Source organism: Cannabis sativa, unplaced genomic scaffold (genome assembly GCF_029168945.1).
Source record: "Cannabis sativa cultivar Pink pepper isolate KNU-18-1 unplaced genomic scaffold, ASM2916894v1 Contig3, whole genome shotgun sequence".
In the NCBI taxonomy this organism is placed as follows: Eukaryota; Viridiplantae; Streptophyta; class Magnoliopsida; order Rosales; family Cannabaceae; genus Cannabis; species Cannabis sativa.
The window spans coordinates 3,524,488-3,540,492 of record NW_026870039.1 but is presented as its reverse complement, the minus strand read 5'-3'; the positions used below and the strand labels follow the sequence as shown (position 1 = coordinate 3,540,492).

General features: G+C 30.1%; 1 protein-coding gene across 2 annotated transcripts in view; it reads left to right on the top strand.

Moving 5' to 3' along the window:
• The window catches only part of LOC115722899 (serine/threonine-protein kinase TOR), a 42,435-nt gene extending 35,626 nt beyond the window's left edge, over window positions 1–6,809 (top strand). For both annotated transcript variants that reach the window (XM_030652618.2, XM_061107938.1), the window contains exons 42-57: window positions 2,009–2,215; window positions 2,321–2,434; window positions 2,500–2,703; window positions 2,924–3,004; window positions 3,474–3,548; window positions 3,625–3,691; window positions 3,773–3,933; window positions 4,027–4,200; window positions 4,343–4,471; window positions 4,560–4,643; window positions 5,197–5,258; window positions 5,340–5,412; window positions 5,496–5,630; window positions 5,915–6,082; window positions 6,167–6,435; window positions 6,582–6,809. In XM_030652618.2, the coding sequence (XP_030508478.2) occupies window positions 2,009–2,215; window positions 2,321–2,434; window positions 2,500–2,703; window positions 2,924–3,004; window positions 3,474–3,548; window positions 3,625–3,691; window positions 3,773–3,933; window positions 4,027–4,200; window positions 4,343–4,471; window positions 4,560–4,643; window positions 5,197–5,258; window positions 5,340–5,412; window positions 5,496–5,630; window positions 5,915–6,082; window positions 6,167–6,435; window positions 6,582–6,600 (2,022 nt within the window). In that variant the 3' untranslated portion in view covers window positions 6,601–6,809. The remainder of the gene's footprint in view (window positions 1–2,008; window positions 2,216–2,320; window positions 2,435–2,499; window positions 2,704–2,923; window positions 3,005–3,473; window positions 3,549–3,624; window positions 3,692–3,772; window positions 3,934–4,026; window positions 4,201–4,342; window positions 4,472–4,559; window positions 4,644–5,196; window positions 5,259–5,339; window positions 5,413–5,495; window positions 5,631–5,914; window positions 6,083–6,166; window positions 6,436–6,581) is intronic.
• Window positions 6,810–16,005: the final 9,196 nt, after the last annotated feature.

Here is a 16,005-nt window from a genome sequence, read left to right as displayed (position 1 = left end):
AATGATGAATTGTTGGAGAAGACATAAACTGACTAATGACATTAATTGAGAATGCAATATCTTGACGAGTCACAGTTAGATAATTCAACTTTCCAACCATCCTGCAATATTTCTCAGGATCTTCGAATGGTTCCCCATCACGTGTAAGATGCACAACTGGATTCATTGGAGCATTACAAGGTTTTGCTGCCAATTTTTCTATCTCAGTTAACAAATTAAATACATACTTCCTTTGAGATAGAAAAATACCTTGTTTACTCCGAGTAACTTCAATACCCAAGAAATACTTGAGCACCCTTAAATTCTTCGTGTGAAACTAAGTATGAATGAAAGACTTAAGGGATGTGATACCTTCAGTATTATTTTCAGTAATAACGATGTCATCAACATACACCATTAACAAAATGATATCAACAGTTGATCTTTTATAGAACACATAATAATTTGACTTACTTTTCAACAAACCAAATTTCTCAACAGTCTGATTAAAGTTATCAAACTAAGCACGAGAACATTGTTTCAATCTATATAAAGATTTGCGAAGACGACAAACTCGCCCTAACTCCCCCTGAGCAACAAACCCAGGAGGTTGCTCCATGTACACTTCTTCCTTAAATTCTCGATGAAGAAAAGCATTTTTAATATCAAGCTGATGCAAATGCCAATAATAAGTAGATGCCATGGAAATGAATAGTCGAGCAGATGTGAGTTTAGCAATAGGAGAAAAAGTATCACAATAGTCTATTCCATATGTTTGAGCATAACCCTTGGCAACAAGACGGACACTTAAGCTAACAATTGTTCCATCTTGATTGAATTTAACCGTAAACACCCATTTGCACCCTATGACCTGTTTTCCTTAAAGTAAATGAACTAAGTCCCAATTACCATTTGCAACTAAAGCATTCATCTCTTCTATCATTGCAGCAAGCCAACTAGGATGAGATATTGCTTCACGAACAATGTTAGGAATAGTGATAGAATCAAGAGAAACAATAAAAGAGCAAGAAGAAGAGGAGAGATGATTATAAGAAATAAAAGAAGAAATAGGAAAAGTACATTGACATTTACCTTTACGTAGTGCAATGGGACGTGTCTAAGGCACGTAACCCCCGTCAAAACCTGTGTGCCATAATCGTATATCTTACTGTCATCAATTATAATTAAATAATTGTTGAAAAAAAAATTATGTTAAACAAGGACATAGTGTGGTATAACAATATGGAAAATTACTAACCAATTATTAAGTGCATATATCTGTAGTGTTGGGCATCTTAAGGTGCCAAATAATGATATTCTATTAATGTAATAAGAATAATTCACCAGAAAAAAAATTGTACAAAAAATTATAAATAAAAAAATCCAGAGAAATTGTAAAAAAAATTGTAAACAATGATATTCTATTAATGTAATAAGAATAATTCACCAGAAAAAAAATTGTACAAAAAATTATAAATAAAAAAATCCAGAGAAATTGTAAAAAAAAATTGTAAACAAGCACCACAAAAAGTAACATATAGTTATTGGTGCATTTTAGTTCCCACAAATTTTAATATAATATGATTTAGAAAATTACTAACCAACTATTTTGTATGTGAGTTGGTGTGGTATTGAACTTTATAAGGTGCCATATAACAATTGTAGTACAAAAAATTATTTTAAAAAAATAGTATAAAGATCATTCATAAAAAATAAAATACAAAAAGCAAAAAAAAAAAATTACTAATTAATTATTGAGTACCACATCAGTATGACATTGAACACGTTAAGAACAAGTACCAAAATAGTATATATGTATATAAAAAAACCCACAAATGATAAAGACAAATCATTGTTTTATTTAAACATTTATTTATATATAGATGTTATAAATATATATAAATTGTAGTTGTCTTGCCTCTGTTTAATGTTTTTCTGTCATGATTTATGAGACTGTCATGCACTTTTAGTGTCATATGTTTATTACTACCTTATGACTTCGACTAATTATCTTTTGCACCTTTTTCAGGATATTCTTCGCCTTCTTACATTGTGGTTCAACCATGGAGCTACTGCAGAAGTCCAAATGGCACTACAAAGAGGTTTCTCACTTGTTAACATCAACACATGGCTGGTTGTTTTACCTCAAATAATTGCACGGATACATTCTAATAACCATGCTGTGAGGGAACTCATACAGTCACTACTGGTTCGAATTGGACAAAGTCATCCCCAGGTTTGTTTTTGATATCCTTTGTAATGATATTTTTCATTTTTCTTTTGTGAGTTAGCAGCAGAGAGAGACTTGATAAATGAAAAATATGGCATGGTTGTGTTGCAGGCTCTTATGTACCCTCTCCTTGTAGCATGCAAATCAATCAGTAATTTACGCAAACGGGCAGCTCATGAAGTAGTTGACAGAGTTCGACAACACAGTGGTGTGCTTGTGGATCAGGTAAGGCAACATTTTCAATCTAGTTTTGGTTCTGCATGGTTCTGAACCGCTCTTCCTCTGGACAGGCACAACTTGTATCTCAGGAGCTAATCAGGGTTGCCATACTTTGGCATGAGATGTGGCATGAAGCACTAGAGGAAGCTAGTCGACTGTATTTTGGTGAACATAACATTGAAGGAATGTTAAAGGTGTTGGAGCCATTACATGAAATGCTTGAGGAAGGGGCTATGAGGCCCAATACTACCATAAAAGAGAGAGCATTTATTGAGGTTGTAAAGTTAATTTAACTTCTTTTCTTCTTTGGTTTTATCAATAATTAGTATGCATGGCTTGTTAATGATATTTTGATGACTTAATTTCTGAGACACAGATAGATAAAACTTTTTCTTAAATCTGGAAAGTCTTGTCATGTTCTGACTTTTAATTCCTCATTAAAGTTCATTGCACCAGTTTCTCCATGTTAATTCTTTTGCGTTCATGATATCTCAGGCATATCGGCGTGAATTACTTGAGGCCTATGAATGTTGCATGAAATACAAGAGAACTGGGAAGGATGCTGAGCTTACTCAGGTATAGAAGCTTGCGATGTGTCATATTTTGCATCTTTGTTGTCTGTGTCAATGGAAGTATGATCATCATAACTATAACATAAGCTGTGCTACCTCTTTCTTGTAAATCAATTGTGTTCCTGTTGTTTATGTATTCTGAAAATGCATTGAGAATCCCCTTTTCCTGGTATAATTAAAAGTATGGTATTGACATTTTCTAGTTGACGTTTTGATGCTTTGACTAATACATCCTCTCTCTCTCTCTCTCTCTCTCTCTCTCTCTCTCTCTCTCTCTCTCTCTCTCTCTCTCTATTTATTTTTATTTTTTGTAATACAATATTTTATCCATTTCATGAGCCCTAAATTGCATTCGAGGTCTAGAATGCAAGCACCGCCACTTTTAATAAACTTAAAATACATGCTGCTTCAGTATTTTTTTTTTGTTCCTCATAACTGCTGGTTCTAATGATTCATTCTATGGCTCAAATTAGGCATGGGATCTTTATTATCATGTATTTAGACGGATAGATAAGCAGCTTCAAAGTCTTACAACCCTCGACTTGCAAGTAAGAAGAGTATATTTCTTTGTATATTCTCACTTTTACTTGTAGCTGCACTAACTTCTTTACATTTGCATAATAGTCTGTCTCACCAGAGTTGTTAGATTGTCGCAATTTGGAGCTTGCTGTTCCAGGAACATACCGGGCTGGTAAAACTTAATTATATAGTTATCAAGACCATATTTTGTACTGCACATAAGTTTACTAAACAATTAAATTTTGTATTTCAGACTCACCGGTTGTTACAATTGCATCATTTGCACCTCAACTTAATGTCATAACGTCTAAACAGCGGCCAAGGAAATTGACAATTCATGGGAGTGATGGTGACGATTATGCCTTTCTTTTAAAGGGTCACGAAGATCTACGCCAAGATGAACGAGTCATGCAGGTAGTCTCGTCTATCCGTTTGGTTTTTATCATGAATTCTCATGCACTTCCACGATATGCTTTCTTTTCAATTTACTGACATATTGCCCTCCAGCTTTTTGGTTTGGTAAATACATTACTGGAGAATTCAAGAAAAACTTCAGAGAAGGATCTTTCAATTCAGCGATACTCTGTGATTCCGTTGTCTCCAAATAGTGGATTGATTGGCTGGGTCCCAAATTGTGACACCCTTCACCATCTTATTAGGGAATACAGAGAAGCTAGAAAGGTTTGTTGATAAGTTTTTCATGGTTCTTGTTGCTTGAAAAATTTAATTTGCATTCTTGAGCAGTGTGCATGGTTTCATGTGTTAAATTCTGTGTGATTAAACTGCAATTAGCTTGTTGTGATGAATGCTTGTTTGATTGCAGATCACACTGAATCAAGAGCATAAATTTATGTTAAGTTTTGCACCAGATTATGACCATTTGCCACTCATAGCAAAAGTAGAAGTGTTTGAATATGCTCTTCAAAATACAGAAGGAAATGACCTAGCAAGGGTATAAACATTGAACCATTCGTATTCTTTTTTATTTACTGTCCTTTCTTGAATGTTGTCTTAAGGTTACTGGAGCTGCTTTTTGATAGGTTCTTTGGTTGAAAAGTCGTACTTCTGAAGTATGGCTTGAGAGAAGAACAAACTATACGAGAAGTTTAGCTGTCATGAGCATGGTAAATATTTCTTGGTCTTCTTCAATCCTATCTTTATTTATTTACTATCTAATTCTTGCATATGTAGAGCTATATTAAAATTTCTAGCATGTTCTGATGTTCTTTTCTTCCCTTAAAATTTGTATTTTAGCTTTTGGTACATATCCTTGAAAAAGTAATGCAGACAATTGGAGTGATGGAAAGAATAATGGGGTGGAATACAAAATTGGAGTGATGGAAATGAAAATGCTCTTACTTTAGTCTTTGGGTTTTTTGATACCTAAGGAAAGAAAATGTATATTTAGTGAAATAATAATTTTCTGAAATCTATTTTTTATTTTATTGAATGAAAAAAAAAAAATCAATAGTGTGAAAACAATTCTGCAATTTACAAAAATTAAAATTGGCATTTTTTTTCTCCTACCAAACCTGCACTTTTTAAGGAAAAAAAATCCTTTCACTCTCCGTCCCTCCACGAAACATAGCTTTAGTGTTCCGTTTTAACTTTTCTATTCTGAGTCAAGACAATTTATAACTTGTCTACTGTAATATTTCATGTTTGTTTTCATTTCAGGTTGGTTACCTTCTTGGCTTAGGTGATCGCCACCCAAGTAATCTTATGCTGCACCGCTATAGGTACATTTCAATTGGTAAAGAATGAGATGGGTATATTACCTTCAGGCTTTGGGAGGTGTCTAAATTTTCTTTATTTTACAGTGGGAAGATCTTGCATATTGATTTTGGGGACTGCTTTGAAGCTTCTATGAATCGTGAAAAATTCCCTGAGAAGGTCATCACTGTGAAAAAAACCTTCTATTTTGCGGTTGTTTTGGGTCTTCACATTGTTTGCTCACTTTGCTATTGGTAGTGCAGGTTCCCTTCCGCTTAACGAGAATGCTTGTGAAAGCAATGGAGGTCAGTGGGCTTGAGGGCAACTTTCGTTCTACTTGTGAAAATGTGATGCAAGTTCTACGAACACATAAAGATAGTGTTATGGCCATGATGGAGGTATTCTTGTAAAAAAATTGCATTCTATTCTTTTGGCTATAATTTCCTAATTAAGAGATTGTGGTTTGTGAATATTCCAGTTTTCTGTAAGACTGGTAAATGTGGTATAAATTGATAGTTTTATTAACTCACTATATATGGAAATACATGCTCTAGTGGTATCATGTGCTTTTACAAACTATTGTTGCAGGAAGAGGAATGTTGTGATGATGAAACTGCACTCTTGAGAAAGTAGTGATTTCACTTTCATTGATTTAAAATCTTAAAATTTCATTTGTTTTCAGGCTTTTGTACACGATCCTCTCATCAATTGGCGTCTTTTCAACTTCAATGAAGTTCCACAAATGTCAATGCTTGCAAGTACTCATGTCCCTGCCGTTGTGAATAGCGAAGAATCTCCTGCAAATGGAGATATGCCTCAACGGGGCGTTCGGGAAAGAGAACTTCTTCAGGTACATTAGAATCTGAGTGTGTCAAGTAGTTTTGCATCTTTTATTTTGCTGCTTATTTATTATGTTCCATATGCATGCTTTTAGGCTGTCAACCAACTTGGTGATGCAAATGAGGTCTTAAACGAACGTGCTGTGGTTGTTATGGCTCGGATGAGTAATAAACTTACCGGACGTGACTTTTCCACTTGCTCATCAGTATCATCAACCAATGCTGTTCAGCTTTCAGTAGACCACAATACCTTGATCTCCGGAGATACTCGTGAAGTAGAACACGGTTTATCTGTTAAGCTGCAAGTTCAAAAGTTGATTATCCAAGCAACATCCCATGAAAACTTATGTCAAAATTATGTTGGGTATGTGCCAATTGAACCCGCTTCTTTTCACCAATTGTTAATTTTGGTCATTTATTGATTCTATCTTCCCATAGGACTAAAAATGTAGGTGATATTTACATAAAAATGGTATTCCGGGACTAATGAAATTGCTTTGGTTCTTTCAGGTGGTGTCCATTTTGGTAAATTCCATCACAACAACTGTATATATTGTACATATGTTGTACATAACTTTAAAGCCTAAAAAACAACCGTAAGAAACTTGGCATTTGATGATGTGTATATAGCCCATGTATGTACAGCTTCTCATGTAATTTATGCTCTCTTTTAGAGTTCTTACCTTTTATTATTATTATTATTATTATTATTATTATTATTATTATTTTAATTTTTCACCCACGTGTTTGTATGATGCCATTGTATATTTAATTTATGCATATCTTATGAATGGCGAGTAATATTCATTTTTATTTACAGTTGTCTTGCATTCAATTATTTTAAAAATTAAAAAGTAAAACGATAGCTGTTATTAAAAACGACTGGATTATTTATTTATTTATTTTTATGAAAAGGAAACTGGAAAATGACGATTGTTTTTCATGTTTTCGTTTTAAAGTAGATAAAAGAGGGAAATATTCGCATGTTATTGGTACAATTAAGTATCGGATTTTATATAATTAAGGGTTCGTTTGGTATGCTTTATAATGGTTATATTGTATTAAATAATAAATACATTATGATTGGATTAAGCAATGTACTGTTTTAATTATTACGACTAAATTTTTTAATACAATGTATGTTGTATTATTTAATACATAATAAATGGTCTTAATATCTACAAAGAATTTGAAGTCAACACCAATTTCCGACCCGGATCCAGACCTCGGACTCGGTACCCCGGACCTAGACGCAGTACCTGGATTCGTAGTTGGTGTTGGGATTGAGTGTATTAGAAATATACTATACCTGTACACAATCAATTAATACAAGTCAATACCAAACATTGTATTGTATTAAATAATACTAATACAATCCAACACAATACAATACATTACAATACGGCGTACTAAATAAGCCCTTAATGTATTATTTTTATAGAATATTATTAATCAATTATAAGGCGTCAATTTTTAGGTGATAGGTACTACTAGTCTCTTAGTATTAAAAATGACAATTCATTTGTCTTGCATTCTTAATTTTTTAAGTGAAAAATTGGTGATACCAAAATAACATACATTAGTATTATATTTGTCTAAAAGTAGTTTTAATTCAATAGTTACTATAAAATTAATGAAAATATATTTTATATTTTAAGCGTTTAGTTTTTATTTTTTATTTTTTTTAGATGAAGTGTTTAGTTTTAAAAATAACTAAAAAAGATAAAATTTATATATACTAGGTAATATATAATACATTTAATTTATTATTTTAACGTATTAATTAGCTTAATTAACTATATGTTCCCAAAAAAAATAATTGATTAGCTGGTAATATTTTCCAAATGATATCTAAAAAAAAGTAAAACTTACTTTTAGTAATTTGAATTTATACTTCTAACACAATAGAATATAAATATTAATTTTATAATATATAAGTGTTCTTTTTAAGGAAAAATATATACGAGAAGAGCAAATACACCAAATATATTTAAGAATGAATAATATATTGTCTTGATTTTTATTTTTCATTTTTTTTAAAAAAATTATCAGTTTAAAGTATTAATGTAAATTCGAATTTGATACTTATAATTAATTTTTAATAATTATATACATATAAACATACATATTCAAAACAAATATTATATTTTACTAATTTTTTAATAATTATATAAATTAGTATAATGGCAAAACTAAATACCTAATATAATTGAATATATATATATCTATATACTAGCAAAAAACTACGTGCGAGGCACGTATACTAAATTTATGCTAGTTTTTTTCTATGTTATTTAAAAGCGATACAATTAAAAATTAAAGAAAAAGTATTATTAATTATTAGGTGAGATTATTATGTGTATCTAAATATTATATTTTATAATGTTGTCAATTAAAAGTGAATACCGAAAGCAATATATTAGTGTTTAAGAAAGCTTGATGATTTAAATATGTTTTAACTTAATCCAAAAATAAATTAAAAATTGATGTTCCAATACTTAAAGAAACATTACTTAAATGGATGTAAGATAAAAAGAAAATTAAAAATCAATCTCTAAATTATTGATAATTGAAGATAGCATTTGTCTAAAAATTGTAGATAATAAGAAAACTAATGATAGTCATTGGTGGATTTCAATCTTCATTTGCTTCGATAGAGACAATAGTGTAATTTTTGTATTTTACACTTTTCATTCTAGCCGGGTCTGCATATATTTGGATTGTCTATTTTTTCGTTGATAAATTGAATATGGTAGTGTCGACAAAAAGTGAAAACCATGTTTAACAAAAAGTGATAGTATTCTATAACAAAATATTATTAAATTATTTTAAAATACTATATTTTATTAAAATAAAACTCTATGCGATTAAAATTTCATATTTATCTTTACTCAAAAAGAAAAAAAAAATTGATAAAAAAAAAGAAAAAAAAATGAAAAGTTTCTATTATTATCTCCACTGCCTTTCTAGATGTGCATAATGGTCTCTTCTTTCTTCCATATTCTTCTTTATTTTTTGTATATTGTGTTTGCAACATATATGTAAATTATTACGTAACTTTAAAAAACTTTACTCCTGGCAACTAATGCATATGCCGAGCACTTAGAATCATTTAATAGCTGTAAATTTTGTTGGGTTTTTTTCGCCATTGATGCTTGGTTTTGTGAACTTTGATAAAAGTCACGCTTCTTTTTTATTCTTATTATTACTTATATAATTTGTTATTAAGTTGTGAAGAAAAAAAAAAAGAGAAGTGTGGATTGGAATATTATATGTGATCCCATGGGAATGTCCAAATTGTAATAGGAAAAGGAATACAATAAATAATTGAAAAAAACCTAATCGTAGATGTACAACAGCAAAAACTCAATCGTATTTTTTTTGGATTGAATGGGATTTATTTTGTTATTTTATTATATATAAATGAAAAGTGACCCATGAATTTCTCATAAACCATTTTTAATAATAAACCATTTTATTTTTAATATAAATAAAAAGTAAATACCGAATGCAGTATATTAGTGTTTAAAAAAGCTTGATAATTTAAATATGTTTTTAAGTTAATCCAACAATAAACTAAAAATTGATGTTCAAATACTTAAGGAAACACAATGTGTGTAAGATAAAAAGAAAATTAAAAATTAATTTCTAAATTGTTGATAATTGAAGATAACATTTGCTTCGACAGAGACAATAGTATAATTTTTTATTTTGCACTTTTCATTCTAACCGAGTCTGCATATAACTGGATTGTCCATTTTTTTTTTGGTAAAAAAAATTCCATATATAATTCGTTCTTTTTCTGATCTCTCTCAACAAACTAATTGTATATGCGGTTTAAGGTTCAATTTATTTTATATATATATTTTTAATTTCTAGAGTTATAGTTGTGATTATATATAGATCTATAGTTGTGATTATATATAGAGTTGAAATATGTTAAATATGAGTTCAAATATTAATAGGATTTGTTTTATTATTATTTTATTATATATAAATAATATTTTATTATTTTATTAAATAAAAATAATAAAATCACCCATGAATTTCTCATAAACTAAGAATTTCAGTTATATAAGCACACTTTATATAGAATAGATATTATCACAATTTTGCATATATTATTATTATTATTATTATTATTATTATTATTTGGCCGACAAACCGATCTAGCAATTCCTTTAAATGGTTGAAGATCTCTTTTCATTGTATACTTATTAAGAACCCGAGAAATCTTAGGAAGCTCAAACCATTGTCGAGTAATCAGATTGCATATAACAAAACTCTTTTTATTACATAAGAGTAACATCAAATCATTCAAAGATGTATACAAATTTAATTCGTTCCGTGGCAAGAATTTAATTGTATTATTATTATTTTATGATATATAAATAATATTTTATTATTTTATTAAATAAAAATAATAAAGTTACCCATGAATTTCTCATAAACCAAGAATTTCAGTTATATAGGCACACTTTATATAGAATAGAAATAAGTAATATTTTTTTTTTATTGTTTTTGTAAATGCTTCCTTTGATTTATTAACAAAAATAATCTTATTTGTATGGGTTAAATTAATACCATTTTAGAACATATGTTTTGTAAAAGTTACCAATTCGACTCTCTATTTTGTAAAATTATAAATTAGACCTTGTACTTTTTAAAATAATATAAAATAGTACTATGAGCTCAATCTTTGATAAATGTTTTTCTAATATAATTAACTTGAAGTCAATTTCTAAAATAGTATAATCCAAAATGGTCTAAATTGTCATTTAACAAAATAGAAAGTCGAGTCCAAAATAATATTTACCCTATTTATATTCTGAATTTTTTTATTGGTAGGAGTTGAAAAAGGACAGGCATACAAAGACAAAGAAACACTCTAGAGGGTCCTGAGCTACTACACAATCAAAAATAATTTTCAATTCAAGGTATGGAAGACATGCTCTCAAGAATATAGCCTGAAGTGTGTTTATCAAAATTGTAATTGGTCACTAAGAGTATCAAAAAATGGGCCAACAAATACATTCATAATCAAGAGATTCTCAAACATCCACACCTGCCCAAGCAACTACAAAATTCATAGGAGAATGCATCAAACTAAAGTTTTTGAACATAAAGACAAAAGTAACACCACAAGATATAAAAGGAGAATTTAAATACAGGTACGGTATCAAGATGAACTACATGAAAGTTTGGAGGACTAAAGAGCATGATGTAAATGACTTAAGAGAAAATGCTATGGAATCATACAACCTAATACCAAGTTTTTTTGCACATAATGGAAAAAAACAACCTTGGATTAATTGTGGATTTGAAAACAACAAAAGATAACAGCTTGCTATTTGTTTTTATGGCTTTGGATGCTTCGATAAAATGGTGGAAAACATGCAGGCCGATAATAGTGGTCGACGGTACATTCTTGAAAGCAGCTTACGTAGGAACATTGCTGTCTGCATGCACACAAGATGCAGCAGGAAATATATTTTCACTTGCGTTCTGTGTTGCCGATTCAGAAAATGACAAATCTTGGAAATTGTTTTTCAAAAAATTAAAAGAAGCATATAGGGTAAGAGAAAATTAGTGTCTAATTTCAAATAGAAATGAGAGCCTAATCAAAGAAGCAAGAGAAATATACAGAGATATTACACATGCATACTGTGGATATCACCTACTGAACAACCTTCAAAACACATGATGCCAAGTACAACCTGTCATTCTTTGGAGCAGTGAAAGCATACACAGAAAGCCTCCTTTGTAGCTTTCTCAAACCTACCAGTCCTGAGGAAGTTGTATAAAAATATGCCCCTCTCAAATACATTTAAGCGACTACATATCCAATGCTCTTAGACTTTCATATTAATAGGAAAAATAACATCATCAACCAAGTGCCATGGAGTAGCACATAAAATCCTTTTCCCCATAATGTACTACGCCATAGTATGATCCAGAGATAAAACATAAATATCATTTTGTTTAGCAACAAACCTATCATATAGATTTGTGATGCTAGCACTAAACATGCAATAAGTTGTGTAACCTTTAATTTTGGCTCCTGTGCATACTTGTTCTTTTTACGCAGGTAGTAGAAAATGATTCAATATGCTAAAAAAGAAAAGAAAAAAAAAAGGAAGATTAAAAAAACAACTAAGAAACAACACAAAACAAAGGTAATGAAAACATGCAAACAAAAAAAAAAAAAAATGTAAAAAACCACAAACAAGAAGTCAAAAAATTATCACGATAACTAAGTTTGTGAAACCACATCTTGTTATCAACTTCCTCAACACCAAAACGAAAGGAAGGAGAAATCCCATCCTTGCCCTTCTAGTAAACATTTGTTCTTTTGCTGAAACAAGAATAAAAACAAATATAAATTTAGCAACAATAAATCTAAAGTTAATAAAATTAGACAAACAAATAATAAAAAAAATAGTTACGTTGATTTCTTTGATCCTATAACCTATCCTAACCAAACATCAAAGTCAGCGTCCAAATTTGGGTCAACAGGTTCCCCAATCTTATCATCCAATGGACATAATCCATGAACATATTTCACAATTTTAAATCAAAATCATTAGGAGAATTAGATACTGAATCTAATTTATCATCAACAGAACCTAGTTCAATAAAGGGAGACTTCAAAATAGCCTCTTTCTTTCTGTCCCTCTTTCTAAGAATTAAGATTGGAGTCTCATCGAAAACAACAATGTTACGAACATCATACTGAACCAAAACTTAAAAACCAGAAGAAACATAAGACTAACCAGCAACAACAACAATAGAGGAAGACTCCATCTAAAATAAAATAACTAATGTCAAAATTAACAAAACAACAAAAAGAGAAAATAAAAAAACAAAACAGAAAAAACTTTAAAATAACAGTTAAATATTATCTTCTCAATAGCTTGAACACTGGAAGCCATAGTAGCACCAGCATCAACAAAATCATCATGATCCTTAGAAAATAAATCCTGCTTAATAAAACAAAAAAGAATAAAATAAAATAAAAATAAAACAACCAACTTAAAAAAAATTCAAAGTAGGGCAACAAAAACAATAAAACAATAAGAAAACAACTCAAAAATAAACCTCTTTCAAATAAGCAAGAATTCCTAAAGCAATAATCGATGTGTCATCAATTTTTATGCACTCTTGAGCAATATATGCATCTTCTACACCTTCATCAAGCTTTGCACCAGCATTAACAACAAGACGTACCTCATTAGTTTTTACCTTTTCAACAACAAACACAGACTATCCACAATTATCTCCACCACCACTATCCTCGTCAGCATCTGGACCACCGTCACCAGAGCTGTCATTACCATTATCATCAACATCATCTTCATCTTTAACATCATCATCTTCAGGTTGATCAACTTTCTCAGAATCGGTTTCTTCATCATCCTCATTTTTGCCATCACCAACAACATCATTGTTCTTTTCTGATGAGCGAAGCACATCATCTGTTTGGCTTGAACAAAAGCTAGAAGCAGGACACAAAGACTAGAAAAAAATAATGAAAATTCGAATATAAACCTTAAACAATATGAAAAAACAATACACAAACTACACAACTACTACATTAAAAAAAGAAACAAAAAATAATATCTCATTAAGAGTATCCATCTTTCTGTTCAAATCTACAAAAGCAGACTTAATAATCTATTGTTGGCTAAGAACAAGGGACACATCTTTCTTTAAATCCTCGTACTCAAAATGAGTGACATGCTCATGAGCCCTAGACGAGGATTGACCAACTTGATCACCTTCCACAAAAGCATTGGGCATAAATTTAGAACCGAATTCACGATGACCTTTACCTTTAACCTTAATAAAGAAAGGAGTTGTGTCACCAGAAAAATAATCAGCCAAATTCAAATTAGATCTCTCAATAGAAGTTGGAAAAATATTTTCAAGTTGTAACTGTAACAAAAAAAGCCAAAAAAGAGAAAAAAAAAAAAAAGGGAATAAAAGTGAATAAACATACAAATCATAAAAAAATGAAAAAATAACAAAAAGTAAAAGTAAAACAACACACATATACCTCCTTTAAAGACCGATTGAAGATGATATTGCTCACATTGTCCATTTTCAGCTGAGAAACTTTAAGCTTTGGCATTTTAGGCCAGTTAAGAATCCTAGGAATGCCTATGTTTGAATACAAAGAAAGTTTCCCAATGACGTATGAACAACACTCAAAAAACCAAACTTGCAATGCATACGGAAAACCTAACAACCTATAAAACCCGCTATCCTTTTCCTTCTTCCTAATAGTCCTAATACCAGCATCAATCTTAGCCTTAAGAGATTCAATAGTCATCTCAAAATACTCCTTCCCCCACCCATATTATAACGACCACTATCCACAATATCAAGTTCCTCAATAGAAACAACCTTTCTAGGAGGACCTCCAAGCAAGTAACACTGAACAAAATACAAAACAGCTAACTTGACTGCAAGATCATCATTATCCCTAAGGTCGTTAGCAGTAAAAGCAACTTGAATCACATTCTTGGTAATCTTTTTATTACCCTTTAAAAAAACGTTCTACTAGCATATTCTTATACTGTTTGAACTGAAAAATATTAGACTTTATATTGTGGCAATCTAGACCTATGACTAAGGCAAATTTCTCTATACTAAATCTAAGAAACTTTCCACGAACAGATACTCAAAATTCATCTCATTAGGTTGTTGAACTTCCCTCAACAACAGGCCGTGCAAGACTTGGCAATGAATAATATACTCTAAACTTCGGAGGAAATGACCAAAAATAATTTGGGAAAACATTTTTGACTGGGTTGGGGTAAGAATAGATTTAATATCGTTAATGAATGAATAATAATCAGAAGTTATTATTTTAGAATGATAATGTTGTGAACGCCTATATTTATATGTCCATTCCTGGGAAAATAAACATGCAAATACAATTAAAAATAACTCAAAAATAACACCAAAACAACCAAAAAACAATACAAAGAAATAAAAAAAATTCCACAAACCTCAACAATAAGATCACCAGAAATCTCTTCCAACACAACTTCGGGAGGAATATTCAGAATAGGGGATTTACCTTTCCCCTACAGAAAAATAAATAAAAAAAAAACAAAAATTCAAGTGTTATAGAAGGTATAAAACAATTGAAAACAACAAACACATACATATACAAATTTAAATAAAACACTATTAAATTATAATCGTAAAAATCAAAACACAATAATATAAAATTTTAAAAATATAACACAAAAACCCTAAATCAACACAAAAATAAACGACTGACCTTGGCAACTTTTGCTAATTTAATGAACTCATCTTGAAGTTCAAAATCCGAATTAGACTCTTCCTCCATAGATCGATGACATTTAGAAATCCTCTTAGAAGGAGAATGAAGATCTAATTTACGTTTGGAAGGAGCAGAGGAAGTAGGTCTTCGAGTTAATAAGCACATAAAATAATAAAATAAGGGGTAATTTGGAATTTTTCAAAATTTAAATACAACCAGGGTACCAAATATGTAATTTTTGCAAATATGAGGTACCAATTCATCATTCTCTAAAACAAATGGTATCAAGTATGTATTTTAATAAAACACAAGGTACTAAATAAGTATTTTATATCCTCCATTTATAAAAACATATATACCTGCAACTATAACTAATTACATGAATTATATATAATATTTAATTATACATAATAAAATTTATGCATAATGAGAAGGTGAGAACATTACCTTTTCAAATCATATTAATTGTAAAAAAAACGAAGGAGAATTTAATTGTAAAAAAAAAACGAAGGAGGAGAGATATCAAAAGTTTATATGATTAATTATGCATGAAAAAATAAAAATAAAATATCACGTGCATGCTAAAGAAAAGTTTGTATATATATGAGTGCACTATTAATGGGTATAACCTATGAACGG